This window comes from Drosophila serrata, unplaced genomic scaffold, assembly GCF_035046125.1.
Source record: "Drosophila serrata isolate PLE 108 unplaced genomic scaffold, ASM3504612v1 contig_217, whole genome shotgun sequence".
Lineage (NCBI taxonomy): Eukaryota > Metazoa > Arthropoda > Insecta > Diptera > Drosophilidae > Drosophila > Drosophila serrata.
In genome coordinates, this window is record NW_028257115.1 from 2,568,334 (window position 1) to 2,589,260 (window position 20,927).

The window sequence follows — 20,927 nt, forward strand, 5'->3', positions numbered from 1 at the left end:
CCACGTGAGTCCATTGCAGCTGATAATGCAATGAGCGGCCACGGTGCGTATACTTAATGTGCTGCCCAAGAAGCCGCATGCATTTCCCAGTATTTTCAGCGCACCTTACCGCCGAGAGAGTGCAGCGAAGAGAGAGAGAACTAGTGAGAGAGCATTTGCCGGCTACAGTGCGCGACATACACATACGGCTGGCGAGACAGCAAGGAAAACTCTCATCAGCTGAGAGCTTTCCCCCTATTTTCTTGTTAGAAAACATTGGCCAGACAACGACGCCGGCGCCGGCTGCCAAAGACAAGAGCAGAAATTTCACACGCAGCATAACAAATAATTTCAGTCGCGTTTTTCACGACCTGCCCGCGGTTGTTGTTCCCACAAAGTCTTCTCTTTTTTTCTTCTTTTCCAAACAAAATAAACACCCAAACCGATTTGTTTAAACAAAGCTGTGTATATAAGCCGTATACATATTGTGGAAAAGTGAATTTCCCGCTGCCCGGTAAGGCGAGGAAGAACGCAGGGAAGCCGGTGTAATAAGGGGAAAGGAACGGCATTAGGGACAGCATCCCGGGGAAGCGAAGCGAATCCAACCCAGCCCAAGTAACTCCCAACTGCCGCGCATTAGGTTCGGTTCGCTTTTATGTACACATTCTAGGGGCTTCGCCTAATTGTATTTCGATTTTCCACGTTTTCTTTTTTTTATAACCGCACCGGAAACTCCTCTTGCGGCTCTATTTATAATGGTGCTCCTCCATCTGTGTCTGTGTGTTTGTGTGTGGTTGTAATTGCATTTCGTTCGATTTGATTATATTTGTACCCAGCCGGATGCCCAACCAAATATTGACTAAACAAACGTCATATAGGCAATGTTATTGCTGGCGATTTATCTCAGTGCAAAGCCAGCCAGACGCCCACATCGTTTATGGGGAGGTTTAAAGATATGTACACTCCCGAAAGTGGCAGACACTGAGACAAATATTTTAAGAGAATTAGAAATATTGAATATTAAATGAGGAAAGTGACAGTTACAAAAGAAATAAACCTTAAACACTAAAATTACATTCTCTGGAGAAAGTTAAGGCAAAGATCTTAGTAGTTACCTTTTTATTTGACAGAAGACATCTTACTTAATCAAGCTTATTACCTTGATTCTAGTGCCTGTTTTCTCACTGTGCATTATTAATGCTCGTGTATATGCTCATGTGTTTATGTATCCACGGAGATACGAGCACGAGTTCGAGTTCGAGTTTAAGTGTCGCGTGTTAACAGCCATCGACTTGCTTGCATGCTCATCGCTAGTTCGTTTATCACCTGCAACGATTGCACAGGCTATTAGGGTCATGTGTGTGTCTGACTGAAATTTATTCCTCAGACCCAATCCGGATCTCATTTCCATAACTCTTACGACTCTCTCACGACTCGCAGACAAAGTGTCTGGCGTACTCTGGATACTCCAACCAAATGCCAGCAACGAAAAAGCAACCCGAATGACAATTGAAAGGGACACAAATGAGCATGCAAAAGAAGGCCACTCGACTGCACGGACTCGCCTCGTCTCGCCTGGCGGGAGGGATTTCCCGCCTCCAATTTCCATACTCCCATTCCCAGTTCCCATCCCAAACACACCAATCTACGCCGTCACTCACACATTACTCATACGACGCGTTGCCCGTGCGACAAATACTTGTACAACAATGCAGCTCAAGTGACGACGCGACGGCTGTTGACAGCTTTACCGTCACTCACACCAATGTCGAGTTGATGTGGTTGTTGTGCTCCTTGTTTTGTCCTAGTGCTCTTGTTGTTGTTTTTATTGTTGTTCCCATTGCCTGAGGTGTTGTTTACACACACAGTCTTTCAGACGACTGTGCACGCGATTCGTTAGGGGGAACTATCCGGGATAATACTCCGACTGAGTAGCAAGTGTTTCCTTCACTTTTCAAACATATGTTTACTCATGTTGTAAAGGCTCAAGTTTAAGTAACTCTCAGTCAGAGAGTTGTATTGAATTAATATATATTAATTAATATATACATTTCCTAGAACATTTTAGTTTACAATAACATTTATTTTTCCTTCCATTGCATCGCATAAAATTTAAACTTTACCAATAAATGAATTACAATTTGGATTCATAAACCACTTGCAGCTGTACAAATAAATTTAAACAAGAAATAATGGTAAACTTTCAGGAACTTGAGTGGAAATGAATTCCCCCGCTGAATAAATTTAATTCGTTGTGTCCTTGCCTGTCCTGACCCAAATGCAGATTGATTTAATAGGAACTGAAAGTTAGCTCCTTCCGCATGAGCTGCTGTGCCTTTGACAAATTAGGGGTCTTCCTCACATCATCGATTCCTCCTCTGACTCTGTATTACATTTTGTGGGTCATTTTTGGAGTAGAAATGGACCTGCATTAATTCTACTTCAGTGGCAGAGAGCTCTGGGTATTGTTTATACGATTTCTCCAATGTTCCGTTCTCGATTTGAAATTCATATCGCATATGCTGCAATGGGTTGAATCTTATGCTCAGCTAAGTTTTCGGTACCAATGTTCATGATTTCCAGCGTGACGTCAATTGTAAACGTTCGTTTCCATTTGGCGGTGTTTTATTGTTTTCTGTGTTGATTTGGCTCGGCTTGGCTGGTTTTTATAGGGCGATGTGGCGCAACAAGAACAAGTCTAAGAGCCGAACACCAGCGGCAATCAAAACAAATCGAAATAGTTTTCCGCTGGCAGCTGCACCTTGCAGGGCGATGTTTTAATTAAGTTGAGGGGCAGCCGAACAGACCGAAATACACTTGTACATTTGCTGTACTAGCACCCTTTCTAGGGGGTATTATTAGTATTCGGAAGCGTGATATACCTATATCTTCATATAGAATATTATACCATATGAAATCTATTGTATCACAGTTTATTAAAGAACATCTATTGATTTATAATATTGTCAACGGAACAAGTAAAGGTTCTCAGACTTTCTACAGGCCGTGTTTTATAATTTTCCAATTATCCTGAAAAGTTAAACAGGAACAGACCGAAATACACTTGTACATTTGCTGTACTAGCACCCTTTCTAGGGGGTATTGTTAGTATTCGGAAGCATAGGTATACCTATATCTTCATATAGAATATTATACCATAGGAAATCTATTGTATCACAGCTTATTAAAGAACATCTATTGATTTATAATATTGTCAACGGAACAAGAAAGGTTCTCAGACTTTCTACAGGCCGTATTTTATAATTTCCCAATTATCCTGACAGGTTAAACAGGATTCGGCAAGGGTATTCCCAGCTTTGGTTCCGAAATTCGTCCTTATTTGTTGCTGGCACCGATCATTGTTGTCTTATTTGCAGTTGGTGGCTTTCCCAGAGGCAACGCCATACCAGAATATTCCCATTCCCGTCGTACCCATTCAGATGCCCATTGAGAGGCCGGTTTCGTGTCCGCACTAATGACCGTTCGCTTTGCTTTTCGATTTTCTTTTCTTTTTTGGCAGCCGTGCCACCGCTTGGAATGCCATTCACCGTGCGTAGAGTAGGCCCATCCACCCCTTGGCCCCCCTTCCTGCAGCACATGAATTTATAATTGCATCATTTTTGGGCACACAAGTGTGCCCGTGGATGGGATGACATTCAGTCGGTCACTCGCCGGTGCTGCAGTTGCATTCACAGTTGCATGCAAATTTACGTGCGAATCCACGAAGAGCCATGGCAATGCGTCAACTGGCAGGCCTTCTCTGGTTTAATTTAAATAAAAAACACTCGGCCGTGTTGCACTGCCAAGAGTGCGGAATATATTTTCTGGCCATCGTTTTGTTTATTTTCATAACTGTAGAAAACAAAAATACCATGTAGTTGGCTCAAAACGAAAAATATTGAAATATTTATAAAGATGTCGAGAACCGATCGGCCAAACATTTCCTTTTCAATGGTAATTCATTTCAAGTGATTTCTAAGGTTCGAGAAAAATTGCATTTATTGTTTACTCAATACTTTTGATGGGATTTTGTTTAGTCTTTGTTGTATCTATTGCATAACAAATATTTTCCATCCGCACTTGGAGATAATTACACAATTGGCGGGGGGAAATGATGATAAATGATGAAAGCTTCTTTTGTGAGTATCAAAAGATGCAAATTATTCACGTGACCTAACTCTAACATATAAATACAACCGATTTACAATGAATATTAATTTGATGACAAAGAATAATTTGATTAATTTATACTAAAATCACATGTATTTTAATGATGAATATTTTACGGGGACAATGCAATGTCCGTTTTGGTGGAAAATCCATTACTTTGTTAATTGTTTTACGGTTTAATAAGTTGGAATAATTTACTTGATTACTAATGACCCTTAATTGGTCAATAAATTAAACAATGTCACACAGAGAGGTGTAAAATTCTCTGCTTTATTGATATCTTGTAGGGGGGAATCACATATATTAGTTACCATTTTCACTATAAAAATGTTATTGATATTAAGATTAAATACTATATGCTGTATAGTAAGCAATGATATATATTACTTGGTGTAGGTTAGTATTGTCAAGCGATAAAATTGTTAATCAACTTGAGGTCTATTATTGAAACTTGCAAATTGTTTCGCTGGCTCATTAAAAATGTCATTTAATTGTGCATCCTGACCTGTTTATGGCCATTTTTGCTTTCATTTGCATATTACCTTTTTCACTCATAAGCTTATTTACTTGGAATACTCAATTAAAATTGTTTATGACCTTATTAAATTATTGCCCAACTGGCATTTTTCTATTTCTCCCTTTTCAGACTGGAACGTGATGATTGGCGAATTTTAAAAATAGAAAGAAATACAAGCACGAAGCGAGCAAACGACATATCATTATCGGAGTATCCTTATCAGTATTTGTAAGATGTTCGACATTACATGGCTGCCCACTGCCTGCGGCTCGCTGGCCCCCGCCCTCATACCGCCGGCCCACATCGTCATCTTGTGGTACTTCTGGGAGAACTATGCCCGCTACGTGGACAGGCACTTCTGCACCTGCTCCTGTTGGGACACCGTTTTCAAGGGACCCTACGAGTCCGGAGTGGCCGCCTACAAGCATATGTACTTCAACGCCACTCCCAACAGCTTTAAGATGTGGATCCTGACCGTGTTCGCCGTGATTGCCCTCTACGAGTGCATCAAGCGGCTAATCGCCCTGATCCTGCAGCAGCGGGTGCGGTACTCGATGCTCCTGCTCTTCCTGCTATCCATCTTCTCGCACTACTATGCCTGGTGGGCGTACATCAACTACTACAACGATGACTACTACAATCAGTGGAATCACCAGCTCTTCTTTACGGTGAGTGGACAGCCAATATACTGAAAGAAAATAGCTTAAAGGGAATAAATTATATGTCCTGAGAGAGAGGTTTCTTTATAATAGTTGGTAAAACTTAAAGGCTACTGAAGCAAGCTTACTTATCTCATTAAAATTAATGAAATAAACTTTTATTTAAAGCATTAGAGGGAGAATTTTTGCTTCAAAATTATATTAAATACCATTCGGTTAGATTTAAGTATTAATATTATTATGCTAATGTTTTCGCATGTGTAACTCTTAACATGCAACCTAAAACTTACAAGTCAAAGTCAAATATCGCAGCAACGTGCCGTCATATGTGCCCTAAACCAGTTAGGGCCATCTATAATTTATTGGCAAAGTTCGTCCTGCGCGAGGGCGCTCCAAACTTGCACAATATGCGCTTCAATTCGAACACTTTCCCGCACAATTTTCGCACTTGTCCCGCACTAGACCGTCCAATCCTAGTTGGCCAGATAGCTATATACATAGCTCTGGTCATGGAAATAGAAGCACGGCAGGGTAGTAAGTTTCAAGAGCAAATCCATCCATCCAACCAAAGTTTAAACTTAAAAGTTTAGCCCCGTTAATGAGCGAGTGCGGGAGAGGGAGGTCCGGAAAATTGGAAAATACGGAAGGACTGATGGCTGGTGGCTATAAATATACAGAGAGCCTATGCAGCAAGAAAAATGGCAATTGCTATTTAGAGTCAAAAAATAAAATTAAATAAAATTAAATACTTAGAGAGGCTTTTCCTATCTTTCCAGGTGACCGAGCTTTTCTCCACCGTGCTGGTGATGCACCTGGCCAACGCCACTAACGTGGTTACCCCAAAGAAGGTATTCTGCATCGTTGGCATCGCCCTGCTGCACATTCTGGCCAGCAGCTTTGACCAGTTCTTTATGAATGTGGTGCGTGGCGAGGGATATGCCCACCAGATAGTCCGGGACATAGGATTCATGGTGCCGGATCTGCTGCAGCTTTTCGTGCCCGTTTGGCTGCTGCGACAGGCGCGTCGTGAGTGTTATACCACGCGACCATTCCATCGGGACAGGAAACTGCATCGGGATATTGTGGCCATGCTGTGCCTCGTGTCGCTGCTCTTTGTCGTCTGCACGGTTTTGTGAGAGCGGATCCTGCTGGACGTCTACGAGGCGCGGCATGGCAAGATCCAGCCCATGCAGGACGCGGCGGTGCAGCTGCTCAACCGCTACCGAATGCTGGCCAGCGGCAACGTGCACAACTAAGGGCAACTCTGGGCTCTGATGATATGTGGTGGACAATAGCGGCACTTGCTGGCAGTAAGTGCGGAATATCCTGTATTCCTGTAGTGTTTTTGTATTTTCATTTACCATTTGTGATAGCTGTTTTTGTTGTTTGGGGACGCAGTGACTCGACGGCGAGCATATCGATACACGTACTTATCAGCTAACCATGGTACATAATCAATACGACAAATAGTAATCTTCCATTTAGAAACGTTGACCGATGTTGACCCATAGTTGAACCTAGGTACAATGTAGTGAAATCCAATCCTTTGGGAGTCCCAAAATACGAATACAAGTAGACACGGGTGTAGCCCATAGACACAACGATATACCCAGTGGATCAAATTCGAGCAACGACTGTCTTTTGAGATCCAAAATCAATTTGAAAATGGATCGTTTTTAAGCCTTTGATGCTATCTCTAGCAATCAATTTTAGTTTTAGAAGATTTGGAGATAGTTTTCTTTTTACTATAGTATTTTGGTCCACTGGGAACATGCACACGCGTGTAGATTAGTTATGGAACAACGAGGCGTATACTTAATAATGATTATGGATAATGGATTGTAGATTATGGATTGTGGATTGTGCAAACCCACCCAGTGTTATATTACCTTTAACGAGTTACATGTGACTTAGACTGTTGTTAGATAATAACAATATTATTTATACATGTGCTTCATGGCAAACCAACAAGATATTCCAGTACATACTATATAGTAGAGAAGACAGCAAACAAAATAACAAACCAAAAACCGTAGTAATCAAAATTAGCGTTAACCTATATTGTTACGATTAACTTTACAAAGGAAATCAAAAACATGCAGATTATTAATATTTGGAATAGCCTATATACTTATACATACACACATATATATATATATATTTTAGTATACAAAATTATATTGAATAAACTTTAAGAGACTGAATATCCTCCAGGCAGTAGTTTCCATGGAGTTCTCCAGGACGGTGAGTTAAACGAAACCTTTTAATTATTTGTAGTTTTCTTTTATTGAAAGTTAAAAATTTTAATGTTTCATTGTCTCTTTTTTCGTAATTATACATATATATTTATATATAGCTATATACACATACTAATAATGTATATTTGCAAATTTCAAGTCAAGACATACAAAATGTATTTTCCAAAAATACAATTTGCTTTTTTCATGATTTGTGTTACTAAAGTAGCCGATTTTGTTTAGCCACAAAATGATTCTTATGTTCCTTTTGTGTGTGTGTAAATTAGAAGACATCTTTTAAATTATCCGTAGCGAGAGAAACGTATTAAAAATAATGGAATGTTCGTCTTTATGTTACTCGCACGATATTGCTTTCGGTCGGGGTAGCAACTTAAAATACAAGTTTTTAACTTAATTCCGCAAACAAACAAAATGTGTTCATAAAATTAACTAAAAATGGACGGTTTTCGGTGACTATTGAGAGCGTTCGAAAATAAAATAAAGTAAAATGCCGTCAGACAGAACCAAAAAAAGGACAAGCTAAAGCAAACAAAGAGCAAAAGTCAGCCAACCAATTTCAAAATCAATTACGTAGCGTTCACTTGCGCAAAACAATTGGCAGTGCTTGGAAAAGTCTAAATAGGTTCTGTGTCTGTAATACGTTGTGAGCCTTTTCCGGTTCGTTTGATTTTTATGTTGATTTCTTTTTTTTCTTCTTGGTGAGTCTGAGTCGTCGCTGTTGCGCGTCTAAGGCGATTTAAAAACGATTTGTGTGCATATTTGTGGCGACAGGCTTAGATAAAGATCTCTGTTCTCTTCCTAACTTGATGGCCAGTGGTTGAGTGAAGGACAGCGTCATCCGGATCGTCGGCACCGTCGGCGCCGTGATCCTCGTGCGTCAAATAGTCGCCTTTGTGCCGGTGCAAGTAGCGACCGATGAGGAAGAACATTAGGATCAGCAATAGGAAGAGAATCACTAGCAAGCCTAAGGGATCGAATTAAATGATTTATTTTTTGATTAACCTACAAGAGCAAGCCTCAACTTACATGCCAGCAGCACAGAGTCCACTTCGTTGTATGCCTTGCGCAGCTTCTCCTCGTCCACCAATGGCGGCGGCCTAGTCTCAATCTCGATGGGTGGATGCGTCACAGGCTCTACACCACAGAAGTCCTCCGTCAATTGAGCTGCAGGAGAAGCTAACTTGTAGGAATACCTAAAACATTTAATTAATTATAGAAAACTTACTGCCCAGCGATTTGACATTCTTGGGGGGATTTTGCTGGAACATTAGCTTCAGTGGATAAATATCATCGAACTGTACACGGGACACACAACCAACAAAGCCATCTGTCATGGACTCATTCTTGCCAATGTACATGTACTGAATGTTGTTGAACTGAGCATCGGCTGAAGCCTTGATATCGAAATTGTACTCCACTGGCTCGTAATTATCCACCTTAAGGACGACTGTGGAGCCACCGTTCTTGCGCATGAAGTGCATGTCGTGATACTGGCCCAACCCAAAGTGTTTCTTGGGGAAAATGATTTCCTGCCGCTCAAAGCCAAAGTCAAACACGCAACGCAAGTGGCCTGAAAGTTAATGGGTTCAATGAATACCAGGAATTTCTGCAATTTAAAAGTTATATTTACCCGAATTCGAAATCTGAATAGTCAGATATTCTCCGGTTAGGTTGGAAGAGAAGCCTAAAAGGAAACCCTTGGGAATGGTGGTGGTGAAGCCTACGCGAATGTTCTCGGCAATTGTGGAGCGGAAGGAACCCTCAAACTCGTAGCGGATAATCGAACTGGAGCGCAAGTTGACGCCAATCTCTGCAACAAGTAAATGCAAATCAAGCCAAATACAATCACTGGGGCCTCCAGCTACCCACCATCTGCGCAAATTGGTCCCTTGAATGCGCTCCAACGGCAATCGCAGCTGTAGCCATCGTAACGCTCAATACATGTGCCGTTATTGAGACAAGGACTCGACTCACAGCGACCCACGCAGCCAGTGCTGATGCCATACAATCCCCTCTTGGAGTAATCCTTCAGGTCGACCATCTTTCCGTTGAGCAACAAAGCACGAATGCAGCCCACATATCCGTCGCGGTACTCTGTGGTGGCACCAATCACCAGATCCGAAGTCAAGTGAAGGGCACGCACTGGACCCGGCGGCTCTCGCACCTCAGCCTTAATGGATCCATCTACCACCAGACGAGCCTCCTTCCTATTGCGCTCCACACTCACAGTGTGCCAATTGTTGTCGTTTAGGTGATAACTGGTGCCTACATTCACACCCAGGGGACCACTGCCCGCCTGGTACTGGAACTGCAGCTTGTTGCCGCCAATCAGACTCAGCTTAATGTAGTCCGTGGGTCCGGTGGCATGGAAAAGCACCGAGTTCTCCTGCGTGGTCCGGAATTCCAAATAAATATCTCCAGAGTGACCCATGTCGAAGGGTGGGAGATTAATGGATGCATCAGCGATCCGGAAAGTCACCACGTTGCTGAAAAGGTCATCGCCCTCGCAGCGCAGCGGGCCGAGGGTATAGCGGCCGATTTTTTCATCCAGCGGGGTGCCAGTATCGCCAAATTTCACTGCTCGCACTGGGAGGTATTCCTTCTCACGAATATCACCGCCATCCTCCATCCACTCCAAGCTGTTAGAGTCGCAATTACACCACTTGGTGGGATCGTGGCACTTACCCAGGATTCCACACTCGCACTTACGAGAGCCTGGAAGAGCACCGGCCCAGTAGTCCATGGGTTGGTTGTGGCGCGAGATCCACCAGGAGAAAGGACGGAAGTTTCCAGCCTCAGCTGTGACAGAGAAAAGAGATTGTTAATAAAGCATTACTCTGGAAAGAGAACAGTGTCCACTTACAAGGTGAGTTAAAGAGGCGAGAAGAGCGGCACGAGTAGCTCAGACGCTGCCAGCAGTTATGAGAGCGATTCAGCAGAGCTTCGATTTGCAGTTGATTGGCATCGTACATGATGGACTGTTCAAAGGAACCCGGCTCCTGGAAGCCATCCACAGTGGTGGTGTGCTCCTGGCTATGGCTGAGGGTAGTGATAACACGGCCATCCGCTAGAAAAGTTTCACAATATACCATCAATCAAAGTCAAGAATATTTCAGGTAAAGACCAAGTTAGTAAGGTAACAACTTGAAACTTTGATTGATTAACTTCTAAAGTTACATTTCATTATTGAATATTATTTAAAATAGAAAAGAAAATGAAATGGAGGATTTTTGTAAAAGAATATAGAATACGTCCACTTACAATAAAACTCGCACGTAACTGGGAAAGGCTCAAGAGGGCCACTGCCATCCACATCGAGATTCAGATTGACACGCTGCTGCACATGCTGGACATTCTTTAGCGCCTGGCAAGACAATGGATTGTTGGCTAAAAGAAATAAAATAAATAAATGAAATAAAAAAAAAAAATATAACTATTTCATAAACTAAAATAAAAGACACTCACAAGTATGGCAAACGGCTCCCGCATATCCTGTATGTGCACAGTCGCAGAAGAATTCCATCGAGTTCTGATGGCACACGCCCTTATGCTGGCAGGGATTCGGGTTGCAGCGATCGATCATCTGGCATGCATCCACCACGACCTCGTCACCACAGCAAACTTCTTCGCCCTTTACCCAGTCCTGGGGTAGCTTGTAGTTGCCATCCACCGAAATCAGACGCATGCAGCCCACAAAACCATTTTTATCCTTGCCTCCGGCTATGTAATACTGAGCTCCCGTAGCAATCTGCAGGTTCTTGGTCGTGGTCATCGGGCGCTGGTCAATGTTCAGAATCAAACGATTCCGCTCGATGGAGATCACAAACGAATGCCACTTTCCGTCGTTGAATTGTTCATCGTAGTTGTCCAGGATGATACGCGGTCTATCCTTGGCCTTCAAATCGATCTTGACTTTGCCAAACTCCAGGAAAACTTTGATGTAGCCGCCGGAATAGAAGTCGTGGTGCAGCATCACACCCGTCTCCTCGTAGGTTCGGAAGTAGAACGAAACATTCAGGCGCTGCGAGTTCTCGTAACCCTTTAGACGAACAAAAGATCCGCGAGTGGTGAAGGTTACCGGATAAATTGGTGGCGATGGACACGCATAGATGGTGTTCACCTTCTGGAACAGATAGGCCTCGCCCAACTCGTAGCTGTCCTTCATGCCACGAATGAAGTTGGTCGAATTAAAGTAAATGTTCTCCAGACAGCCGGAGAAATTTTGCTGGACAATCAAACCCTCTTGGACATTGGGTACACCGCCCAGATATAGTTCCCGGTTGAGATTCAATCGACTAAACTCTCCATTAATGCGTCCCCTAACGATGACACGATCCACCGAGAAGATGATATCACGATGGTTCCTGGAGATAACCACGTCGTGCCACACATTATCATCCAGCAGACTACCCACCGACAGGGAGGTCATCACGCGGGATCCCAGATCGAGATTCAGCACCATTTTATTGTCCTTCAGTTGCAGAGCGTAGTAGTCTCCCTGGGTGCCGCGCGAATACATCATCACTCCGTTGGCGAAAGCGGTCTTGAAACGGAAACGGATGGATTCCTTGGTGGAGGCAACAGGATCCCGCCTCAGATCGTAACGCACCAGCCCCGTGCCGTTGAAGTACAGGTTCTCAGAGACTGCATGTAACAATTTAAATTTTAAGAGCTGAGTATATTTGTTAACATTTCATTTATTATAACGACTTACTATAATCGCAACCGTATAGTTCAACTCGCATGGAAATGCGATCGTGCCACCTGGTGGGATTGATTCTCACCCACTGCGCAATGATGGGTACCTCAAAAACGTTGTAGTGGATGGAATTGCCATCGGAGTTGCCCTTGAACATCTGTGATGTACAGCAATATTCAGATTTAGTTACAAGTTTAAGCTTAGTGAGTCGAGTAGTGTTATTAGTGTTTTTAAAGCATTGATCATCATCCTCCTTATCTAATCTCTAAACCGGGTTTAGTTGTAGTGGAGTCTTAAACTAGATTAGTCACCGTACCTGCGGCTCGCTTGTGGGATTCACATACGAGCGCCAGAACTCGCCATCGTCCGAATATTGGACAATGTACTCCGTCACAAACTCATCCGTGTGCATGCGTCCCATGGTGGCTATCTTGCGCACCATGCGCGGATCTCCCAGGTCGAGTGTTAGAAAGTGGTTATATGTATTCTCGACCGGTGTCCAAGCAGCGTTACCTGCACAAGGTGCATTTACCAATCTAGTTAGTCACAGTATCAGAGTGTAGAGAATGGGTAGGGAAGTGAGCTACAGAACTATGTAGTAATTAAACACATAACAGATGCATGCGGGATGAAATTAGGAATGGAAATCATAAAAAAACCAAGCACAAAAGCAAGCAAAAACAATAATGGATTGTGACTATGATAATCCGCTTTCGCAGATGAAGAATTTTCCCAGCCACCAAGGTTTATATACACACAGAAAAACTATCACTTTGGATAGATATTATTATAGAACTTTCTTATATTATTAATATTATTTGATATTTGATATATCACAATTCACCAAGAATGATCTTAATAAGCCAAATTTAGTTGCACTTTGGAATAATTACTTAACATGATAGAAACTCTTGTTGCTTCTTTAATATAGACATATCATACCGACACATTTTTTGTTCCTGTGCAAAAACCACCACCACCACCACAAGCATTGCATTCCAGTGTGAAGATTATGGGACACATTCGCAATTGTATTCAGGATCGATTGTTTACCTTGACATTGCCGCCCGGTTCTTTGTAATCGGCGAACTCTAGATCGGTTATGCCATAGCTAATGGTGTACTCGGTGACGTACTCATTGCTATGGGGTCGTCCTTGCAGGGCGATGTGCGTCACGTTCCGCACCACGCCCAGGTCAATAATGAGACGCTGGTCGAAGTCCGAGTTCTTCGCCGACCACGATGTGCCAGCTGGGGGTTTCGTGAAGGGTCGTGGGATGAGGTGCAATAAAACGAAAATGATACATTTTAAACCAAAACAAAGGCAAAATAAAATGCACTTAAACTAGAAAACAAATGGGAGCAGGGGTCTGAGCTCTTTAATTCGCTACAACCCGAGGGCTTAGAATTGCCAAATTTTGCCCTGAGGGTGTTTCCAATTAATAAACCATAATTTAGGGGCGATTGCGATTGACAGCTGCAAGTGGTCGAGGTCCTTCAGAGGATCGGGATTCAACCCCTGCCGAAGAAAGGATTTCGTAATCCGGGGGGTTGAGTTGGTGTCAACACAAAATGGGAGAGCTCTCAAATGGTTGAGCATAAACAATCGCGGCCGTCTGCCTTTGTTTTAATTGCCGACCGCGCCAAATCGTGAGCAGGTGTGACAAAATAGTGTGAGAAAGCTGGGCTGGACTGCAGGGATTGCATACTCGCAATCCTGGGAAGGGGAAAGGAGAACCGGGAACGGGAACTGGAACCCCCTCCCCAATTCCGTTTCTGCCGCATTAAAGTTTCCTTTGTCCTCCGTTGGCAACGTGCAATCAGCCAGTCTGCCATCGTTCCCATCGATAAAACTTTCGGGAATGCCAAAAATAATTCAAACAAACGAGCAGAGTCGTAGCTACCCTTACGGAGGGCCCATCCTGTTGGCGCATAAATTCGAAGCCAAACCAAATGTCTGGCCCCTGTCTGAGACCCATTACGGGTTCCTAAATTTGGGTTTATGGCCTTTTAAGCATATTTCCGGGTACGTTCCGTCGAGTTTGTTTATCCTGTGCCAGGCAAACAAGCACGTCCTGGGGGTGCACGACGCGTAACATGACAACACAAGGATTACAAGTCATTCGATTTTGGGCAAAACTATTGGAATAGTAATGTAAATGCATGTTTATTCTACGGATAACAATTGTCTGCTTTTGGATATCACTTAATTTGAGCTCTAGGGCAGCACTTTCTCCTGCTCTGATTCCTCGCACAATTCAAAAAGTCTCCAAAAGAATAAATACCTATGCTTTAAATTTGTTATAAGGCATTCTTTGCTTCTCACGAGAAGTTAATCTTATTATAAATGCAATATCATTATATAGTCGATTCAAAACTCTCTTCCTTGAAAAATACATTTATGTATTTCTTATGAGCGCTTGTGCGGCTTAACTAAAGCCCTTTGGCAGTAGGAAACCACTTCTTCAAGCTCTGATTCCTGACTCTTCACAAGAATTTCTTCAATTTTAAGCATCTTAAATCTGCCATGCTCCTGCGGCTGGCAATTTCGGAATGCAATGGCCGCGCAGTACTCGTCCTTCAGCAAGTGTTCCTCGAAATGCCAGTTGTCCATGGGCTTGTCGTTGCAACGCAGAGTGGTGCCAATGAGGGGAGAAACCTCTTCCCCCAAGTTATGTGTGGTGTCCACAGAGAAGCTGATCTTCTGCAGGTCCACAGCAATGCCCACTCCCAGCTCCTTGACATAGGCCTCCTTCAAGCACCAGTGCCGCATGAAAGCCTTTAGTTGTGACCGCTCGTTGTGCTGGGGTCTTCCAATGTACCTCCATTCGTGTTCCGAAAACTTGGTCCGCATCAGCCGAAAGAATTCCGGCAGGGACTTGCCACCGCTGTACTCGATCTTCATGACATCCGTGCCAATGCCAAAGTCGGGATCTTGACTTTCGCCAGTAATACCGGCCAGCAGAACCAAGTTTCCCTGATGGGAGACATTGAAGCTGAGCGGCGGCGCCTCGCAATCCTCCTGCTTCACCCAGTAGGGCTTGCCCCTCACATCCCGAGCAAACTGCACTTGGTGGTGGGCCAATCCGGTGCATGTGCTCACATATTTCCGCATCAATAGACGACCAATTAGCGAGGACAGAAAGTCATCGATAAAGTGAAACTTCATGAGACGCACGCGTTCCTCAGGCTGAACGAGAGCCACCGCCTGGCTCAGTTGGGGCAGTGTGGGTGACCAGCTGGACAGGTCAAAGGCCCAACGGGTGCAGATGTGTCTGCTCATCTTTGTGCAAATAAAAACTATCTAATTGCCGTAACACTCATTGTTTTCAGGGCGTTTTCGCTGGGTAATGTTATTGCTAATTCGCTGCTGCTTCTTCTCTGCAGTATGGCCGCAAGTGGAAAGGGTAAAAATCTACTGGCGATAACGCCAACCAAATATACTGACAAAAATACTATTTTAAAAAAATCAGCTGTGTTCCAGCTTATAACTTCGACTTGAAAACTACAAGAAACAAATATTGGGCTTTAATTTTATCTTTCATTATCTAACTTTTAAACTATATAAAATGCGAGAAATAAAAATGTAACAGCTCTAAATATTTGAACAGAGATCATTAGGAAGGGATTAAAATACATAATTCCTATTAAACTGATACGCACAATTTAATAAATTTTGGCGCAGCATTAAAAAAAAATATAATTGCTAATATAACAACTGAAATTATAATTTAGCAACTGAACTAACAAAAACAAGAACGAAATAAATATATAATAAAATACATTATTACTCACCATTCAAACGTGCTTTCTCTGGTCCTCGTTCCGACAGCGATGATGTAGCCGTGAGCACCGCTCTTTCCAGGAGCGGCTGGTTGCACTCATAGTCGGAGAAATAATCCGTGAAGGCATCTGAAAGAAGACAACACCGATCTATAAATATCCAGACTTCCATGACCCATATACAATTCAATAGTGTTGGGGAAAAAGTGAACGCAACTGTCACTGGCATAATTAAAATTGAGATATGAAGAGTCTGTTTGGATGGCGGCCAATAATTTTAAGTACTTTTCTCGGGTCATAATCGTTCCATTGGCCGCTTTTTATTGAGGCCATAAATAAAGCCACATCAATAAGTAATACGTAAACAAAATTAGTCCAGTCTGAAGGGTAAATATTCGCTTCATTCTGAGAAGAATGAGATTTGGATAACTACAGAAGAATGAGAATCTGTTCAAATAAATTTCATTTGGGGAGATATCTTCTGCTTAATAAGGGAATAATATATCGGTCTAATTCCAGGTAATTTTTTAAATCGACCTTAAATTTTAATATATTTATATATGGATAAATAAAATCAACATTTAATTGAAAATTTGTTCGAGTTATGCGAGTCATACTGTGCAAGATACTGCAGAGATTCTTGTCGCCTGTTTGCACCATAATATTTGCTGGTGACGAGAGTCTTTTGGCCCCCAGGATCCGTGACAGAAAGAGGGCGGAAGTGGGGGGCAGGTCGTGTCGGAAATCCAGACAATTGCCCCTGTCTGTTGCAACCCCCAAGATGTGTTTTACAATGGGTGCAGCAGGAGCTCCTAGGCGAACACACTGCCACTTTCCGGACATGCTTGTGGGGGGAAAACAACCCTTGCGAGGTCATCCGGAGTTCGTGCGCACTTTAAGCTGACTTTGAGCCATTTGGGGGAAGTGGGAAAATCAACCTGATAAGCCCGGCAAGAAACAGAGCGAAACACGCACGACAATCTCATGGCAAATAATCAATATGGGAGCAGCAAGTTTGAACTACTTTTCCCCTATATAATTGCCCAATAAATGGTGCTGAATAAAATTGAAAATCTGGCTAATGTTCTCCATGAAACAAATATGACGGGACTGGAAAGACCATTTCCGCTGATCTGGGGAAACTCGAGGTGCGAATGATGCCATTCTTGGGCCAATAAGTACAGAAATAAATTATTAAAGTGGGATATATGTCTGCTGTCTACTCTTAACGCTGCGAGGCGTAAAAGTGGCAAATTAATTGTGGGCAGTTGTTTATTTTCAGTCATAAAAATGTTTGCATATTATCGCTGGATTGTTTGTTTTCAAAGCTACTAAAACAAAAAATTGAAAAGCAAAAATAGTTTCAGTTCGTTGACATAGAGATAAAATGTAAAATTCGTATGCTTTCAAATCAAAATAATATATAAAAGGTTACTCGAACTGACTTTTTCTACAGTACTTTGTCTTATTTTGTTTTCAAATGTTAATTACGCCGGGTTTAGTATCGGCAAAACAAGGAGCTTATCTCTGTTGACATATGGAAAGATGATAGAACACGTGTTCCGGCAGCATCATAAATCAGCGGATGCTTTTTCCGCCGCATGCGCAGTCGAGCGCCGCATAATTTCGGATTGCAGGGATGCGGCCGGCAAATGCTTCAAGCTCAGCGACATTATTCCCTTGAGTTCCGCCGTAAAAAACAGAAACAATTAAAGAACAAGTACAGCTTGAAAAGAAGCGAGAAGAAAACGGGCGTTGTTAGTCGCCGTTTTTGTTTTGCCACCGCTGTTCGTAAGCAACGGTTGGATCGCTCTCGTCTCCTCTCTTTCTGGCGCTCTCTCGCGATCGGAAAGAGCGAGTTTAAAAGCGAAGCACGGAGCAAGAGGGAATGGAGGAACGAGTCTTCAGCTTTGGGGAACACGCCCAATTTCTGGCTTACAAACAATTCATCGTTTTATGTCACATTTTCTCAATAAAATTCACGGAAAACCAACACAATTCCTTGATTTTTCAAGTTATAACACTATATTTACCTGCTTGCACGGATCTAATGCCATTATTGGCCAGCAATAGGAGGCAAAGTAATCCAAACTGAAGCGAAGCCAATGCTGCTTTCGAACTGCTCCTGGGAGGCCTCATCTTGCAGGCCTTATTTCATAAACTTCCGGGGAATCGATTTATAAACACATTTATATCCGCTTTCCGGGAAATGCTTCACAAAACTGCCGCTGGCAAATGCACTTTTCGGGCTGGAAAACTGCCGTAAAACACTCGATTTATGGCAACGCGTCCAGTCCAAGCTGTTAACTTCGAGTTCTCCTATTTCCCGTTTCGCGTTTGTTATAACTCGGGCTTCACTGTTTTAGCTAAAACGCCCCTGTTGCACTACGACTCCGCCAGCTCACGCCCACTTCGGAAGAGTTTCGTTCGAATTAACAAAAATAATTAACGCGGATGACACACAACACGTCTCGTCTAGCTGCCAGTGTGACCGTCACTTGAGTGTTAAAAAATACCCAGAACTGAAGAACGCCATAAATTTATTCGGTAACTGGTCCCACAAAACATCAAAATGAGTATCGATTACTCAGAGAACAAATCGAGTAATTTTAAAATTAACCTAGTAAATTTATGTTAGTTTGTTATTGTTATAAATTTAATTATATTTGAAAAATGCAATGAAAAGGACGCTTTAATAAGGAAAAAGGGCAATATTTTTTGAGCCGTTTAATAAGTATCAATTAAATATCGATTCATCGATATATTGATATATTCTCACATCCCTAGCCCTCTTTTCGACAAAAATTTGTTGGCGTGTTGTCAGATTCTTCAGGATTTGGATTGCTTTTTCGTTTTGCCTACACCAGGAGAATATAAATCAGCGACAATGTACGGCGGAGACGAATACCCACCCAATTCGGTAAGTGCCGGGATTCCGGGAAAGCCGTAGGCAAGAACTGATGCCGCGCCGACAACATAACCCAACTTTTCCGCTCCCAGCAAATGTAAAATATTAAAACTCATTAAAATTTCACTATTTCAGGACTACTACGATGATTTTGCGCACACCGGAGACCCACAGCTGGACATGGAGTACGAGCGTAACTACTACGCCAGTCGTATGCCGGACAATGTCAAGTACTTCCTCATCAACTTCTGCCAGGCGATCAAGGAGGGCAATCTGTATGACATCCAGAACATGTACGAGAACACGTTCCCGCAGATCAGCGACCACCACTTTGACAAGACCGCCTGGCCGGAGGAGCAGGAGGTGGCCGCCATCGTAGACAACGACAAGGTCTTCCTGATCCTGTACAAGGAGCTGTACTACCGCCACATCCACGCCCGCATCCAGGGAGGCCCCAAGCTGGAGCAGCGCATCAACTCGTTCTTCAACTATTGCGACTTCTTCAACCTTATCATCTCGGCCCAGAACCCGGTGATGCTGGAGCTGCCTGACATCTGGCTGTGGGAGCTCGTCGATGAGTTCGTGTACCAGTTCCAGAACTTTGCGCAATATCGGTAAGTAGTTGTTCATATACACCGTGAAACGCTCTGAACGTCGACTCATTGCAGTGCCCGTCTTACGGACAAAACGGAGGACGAGATCCAGCAGCTGTGCGTGAACCACAGCAACGTATGGAGCATTCTCTGCATCCTTAATGTGCTGCACTCTCTGGTGGATATCTCGAATATCAAGAAGCAGCTGGAAGCCATTTCCCAGGGCGTGGATCCCCAGACCGTCGCCGGTGACTTCGGCAAGCTCTCCTTCTACAAGATGCTGGGCTACTTCTCCCTCGTGGGCCTGCTGCGCGTGCACTCGCTGCTGGGAGACTACTACCAGGCCATCAAGGTTCTGGAGCCCATCGAAATCCACAAGAAGTCCGCCTACTCGCACATCCCCGCCTGCCAGATCTCCACGTCTTACTACGTGGGCTTCGCCTACATGATGATGCGCCGCTATGCCGACGCCATCCGCACCTTCTCCGACATCCTGCTGTACATCCAGCGCACCAAGCAGCTGTACAGCACGCGCTCGTACCAAAACGACCAGATTAACAAGCAGGCTGAGCAGATGTATCACTTGCTGGCCATTTGCCTTGTGCTGCATCCCCAGTGCATCGACGAGTCCATCCAGCAGGTGCTGCGCGAGAAGAACTACCACGACGCCATGTTCAAGATGCAGTGCGGCGATCTGGATGTCTTCAAATCGTTCTTTGGCTTCGCCTGTCCCCGATTTGTGAGCCCCTGCCCCCCAGCCGCCGATGCGCCGATGGAGGACTACGTGAAGGACCCGATGGAGCACCAATTGCTGGTGTTCATGGACGAAGTACGCCAGCAGAAGGATTTACCCACGACGCGGTCGTATCTGAAGCTGTACACCACCCTTCCATTGGCAAAACTGGCTTCCTTCATCGATCCCAATGCCAGCGAAGATGACGTGTCGAAGCTGTTGATCCGCCTGCTTTGCTTCAAGCACAAGATGCGCAACCTAGTGTGGAGCAAGGGACCCAGTGGCCTGGAGGGCACCTTCAAGTCGGGTTCTGAGGTGCGTTATTATCCATACTATTGACGAAAGGTAGCTAATCTAATTGGTTTTCTTACAGCTGGACTTCTATATTGACGACGACATGATCCACATAGCCGACACCAAGGTATCACATCGCTATGGCGACTTCTTTGTGCGTAAAATCCTCAAGTTCAACGAACTGAACCGGAAGCTGAAGAACATCAACATTTAAGCCATTTAAGTCGACTACTTGTGACCCGTAATTATATATTTAATATTCCAAACTGGACCGATTTGTGTTGATTTTAATAATAAAATCGCTTGCGATTATCCACAAGTTTGGTCCCCAAAAA

At 43.5% G+C, this 20,927-nt stretch overlaps 4 protein-coding genes across 7 annotated transcripts; 2 read left to right on the forward strand and 2 right to left on the reverse strand.

Annotated features, from left to right (window-relative positions):
• The first annotated feature begins 248 nt into the window (after positions 1-248).
• Positions 249-7,529, forward strand: LOC110187179 (uncharacterized). Of its 3 annotated transcripts, none has more exons than XM_020956581.2 (3): positions 249-493; positions 4,796-5,334; positions 6,102-7,529. In XM_020956581.2, the coding sequence occupies exons 2-3, from the start codon at positions 4,900-4,902 to the stop codon at positions 6,459-6,461; spliced, it is 795 nt and encodes a 264-aa protein (XP_020812240.1). In that variant the 5' UTR covers positions 249-493; positions 4,796-4,899; the 3' UTR covers positions 6,462-7,529. The 3 variants fall into 3 exon arrangements, with proteins under 3 accessions (XP_020812240.1, XP_086685827.1, XP_086685828.1); XM_086829701.1 differs by having other exon boundaries at positions 289-619; XM_086829702.1 differs by lacking the exon at positions 249-493 and adding an exon at positions 2,742-3,933.
• Positions 7,530-7,586: 57 nt separating this feature from the next.
• Nrx-IV (neurexin-4) lies at positions 7,587-18,598 on the reverse strand. Of its 2 annotated transcripts, none has more exons than XM_086829704.1 (12): positions 18,098-18,598; positions 16,077-16,193; positions 13,336-13,532; positions 12,298-12,439; positions 11,049-12,227; positions 10,845-10,970; positions 10,447-10,650; positions 9,453-10,382; positions 9,214-9,393; positions 8,809-9,153; positions 8,610-8,747; positions 7,587-8,547 (listed from the first exon to the last, which is right to left on the reverse strand). In XM_086829704.1, exons 1-12 carry the CDS (start codon positions 18,201-18,203, stop codon positions 8,357-8,359), a joined length of 3,855 nt encoding a protein of 1,284 aa, XP_086685830.1. In that variant the 5' UTR covers positions 18,204-18,598; the 3' UTR covers positions 7,587-8,356. The 2 variants fall into 2 exon arrangements, with proteins under 2 accessions (XP_086685830.1, XP_086685829.1); XM_086829703.1 differs by lacking the exon at positions 13,336-13,532 and adding an exon at positions 12,599-12,795 and having other exon boundaries at positions 18,098-18,571.
• On the reverse strand, positions 14,409-16,069 carry LOC110187756 (L-aminoadipate-semialdehyde dehydrogenase-phosphopantetheinyl transferase). The gene has a single exon (XM_020957221.2). The coding sequence runs from the start codon at positions 15,562-15,564 to the stop codon at positions 14,692-14,694; it is 873 nt and encodes a 290-aa protein (XP_020812880.2). The 5' UTR covers positions 15,565-16,069; the 3' UTR covers positions 14,409-14,691.
• Positions 18,599-18,639: 41 nt separating the features above from the next.
• eIF3l (eukaryotic translation initiation factor 3 subunit l) lies at positions 18,640-20,927 on the forward strand. Its single transcript, XM_020957209.2, has 4 exons — positions 18,640-18,984; positions 19,108-19,586; positions 19,641-20,613; positions 20,672-20,927. The coding sequence occupies exons 1-4, from the start codon at positions 18,952-18,954 to the stop codon at positions 20,804-20,806; spliced, it is 1,620 nt and encodes a 539-aa protein (XP_020812868.2). The 5' UTR covers positions 18,640-18,951; the 3' UTR covers positions 20,807-20,927.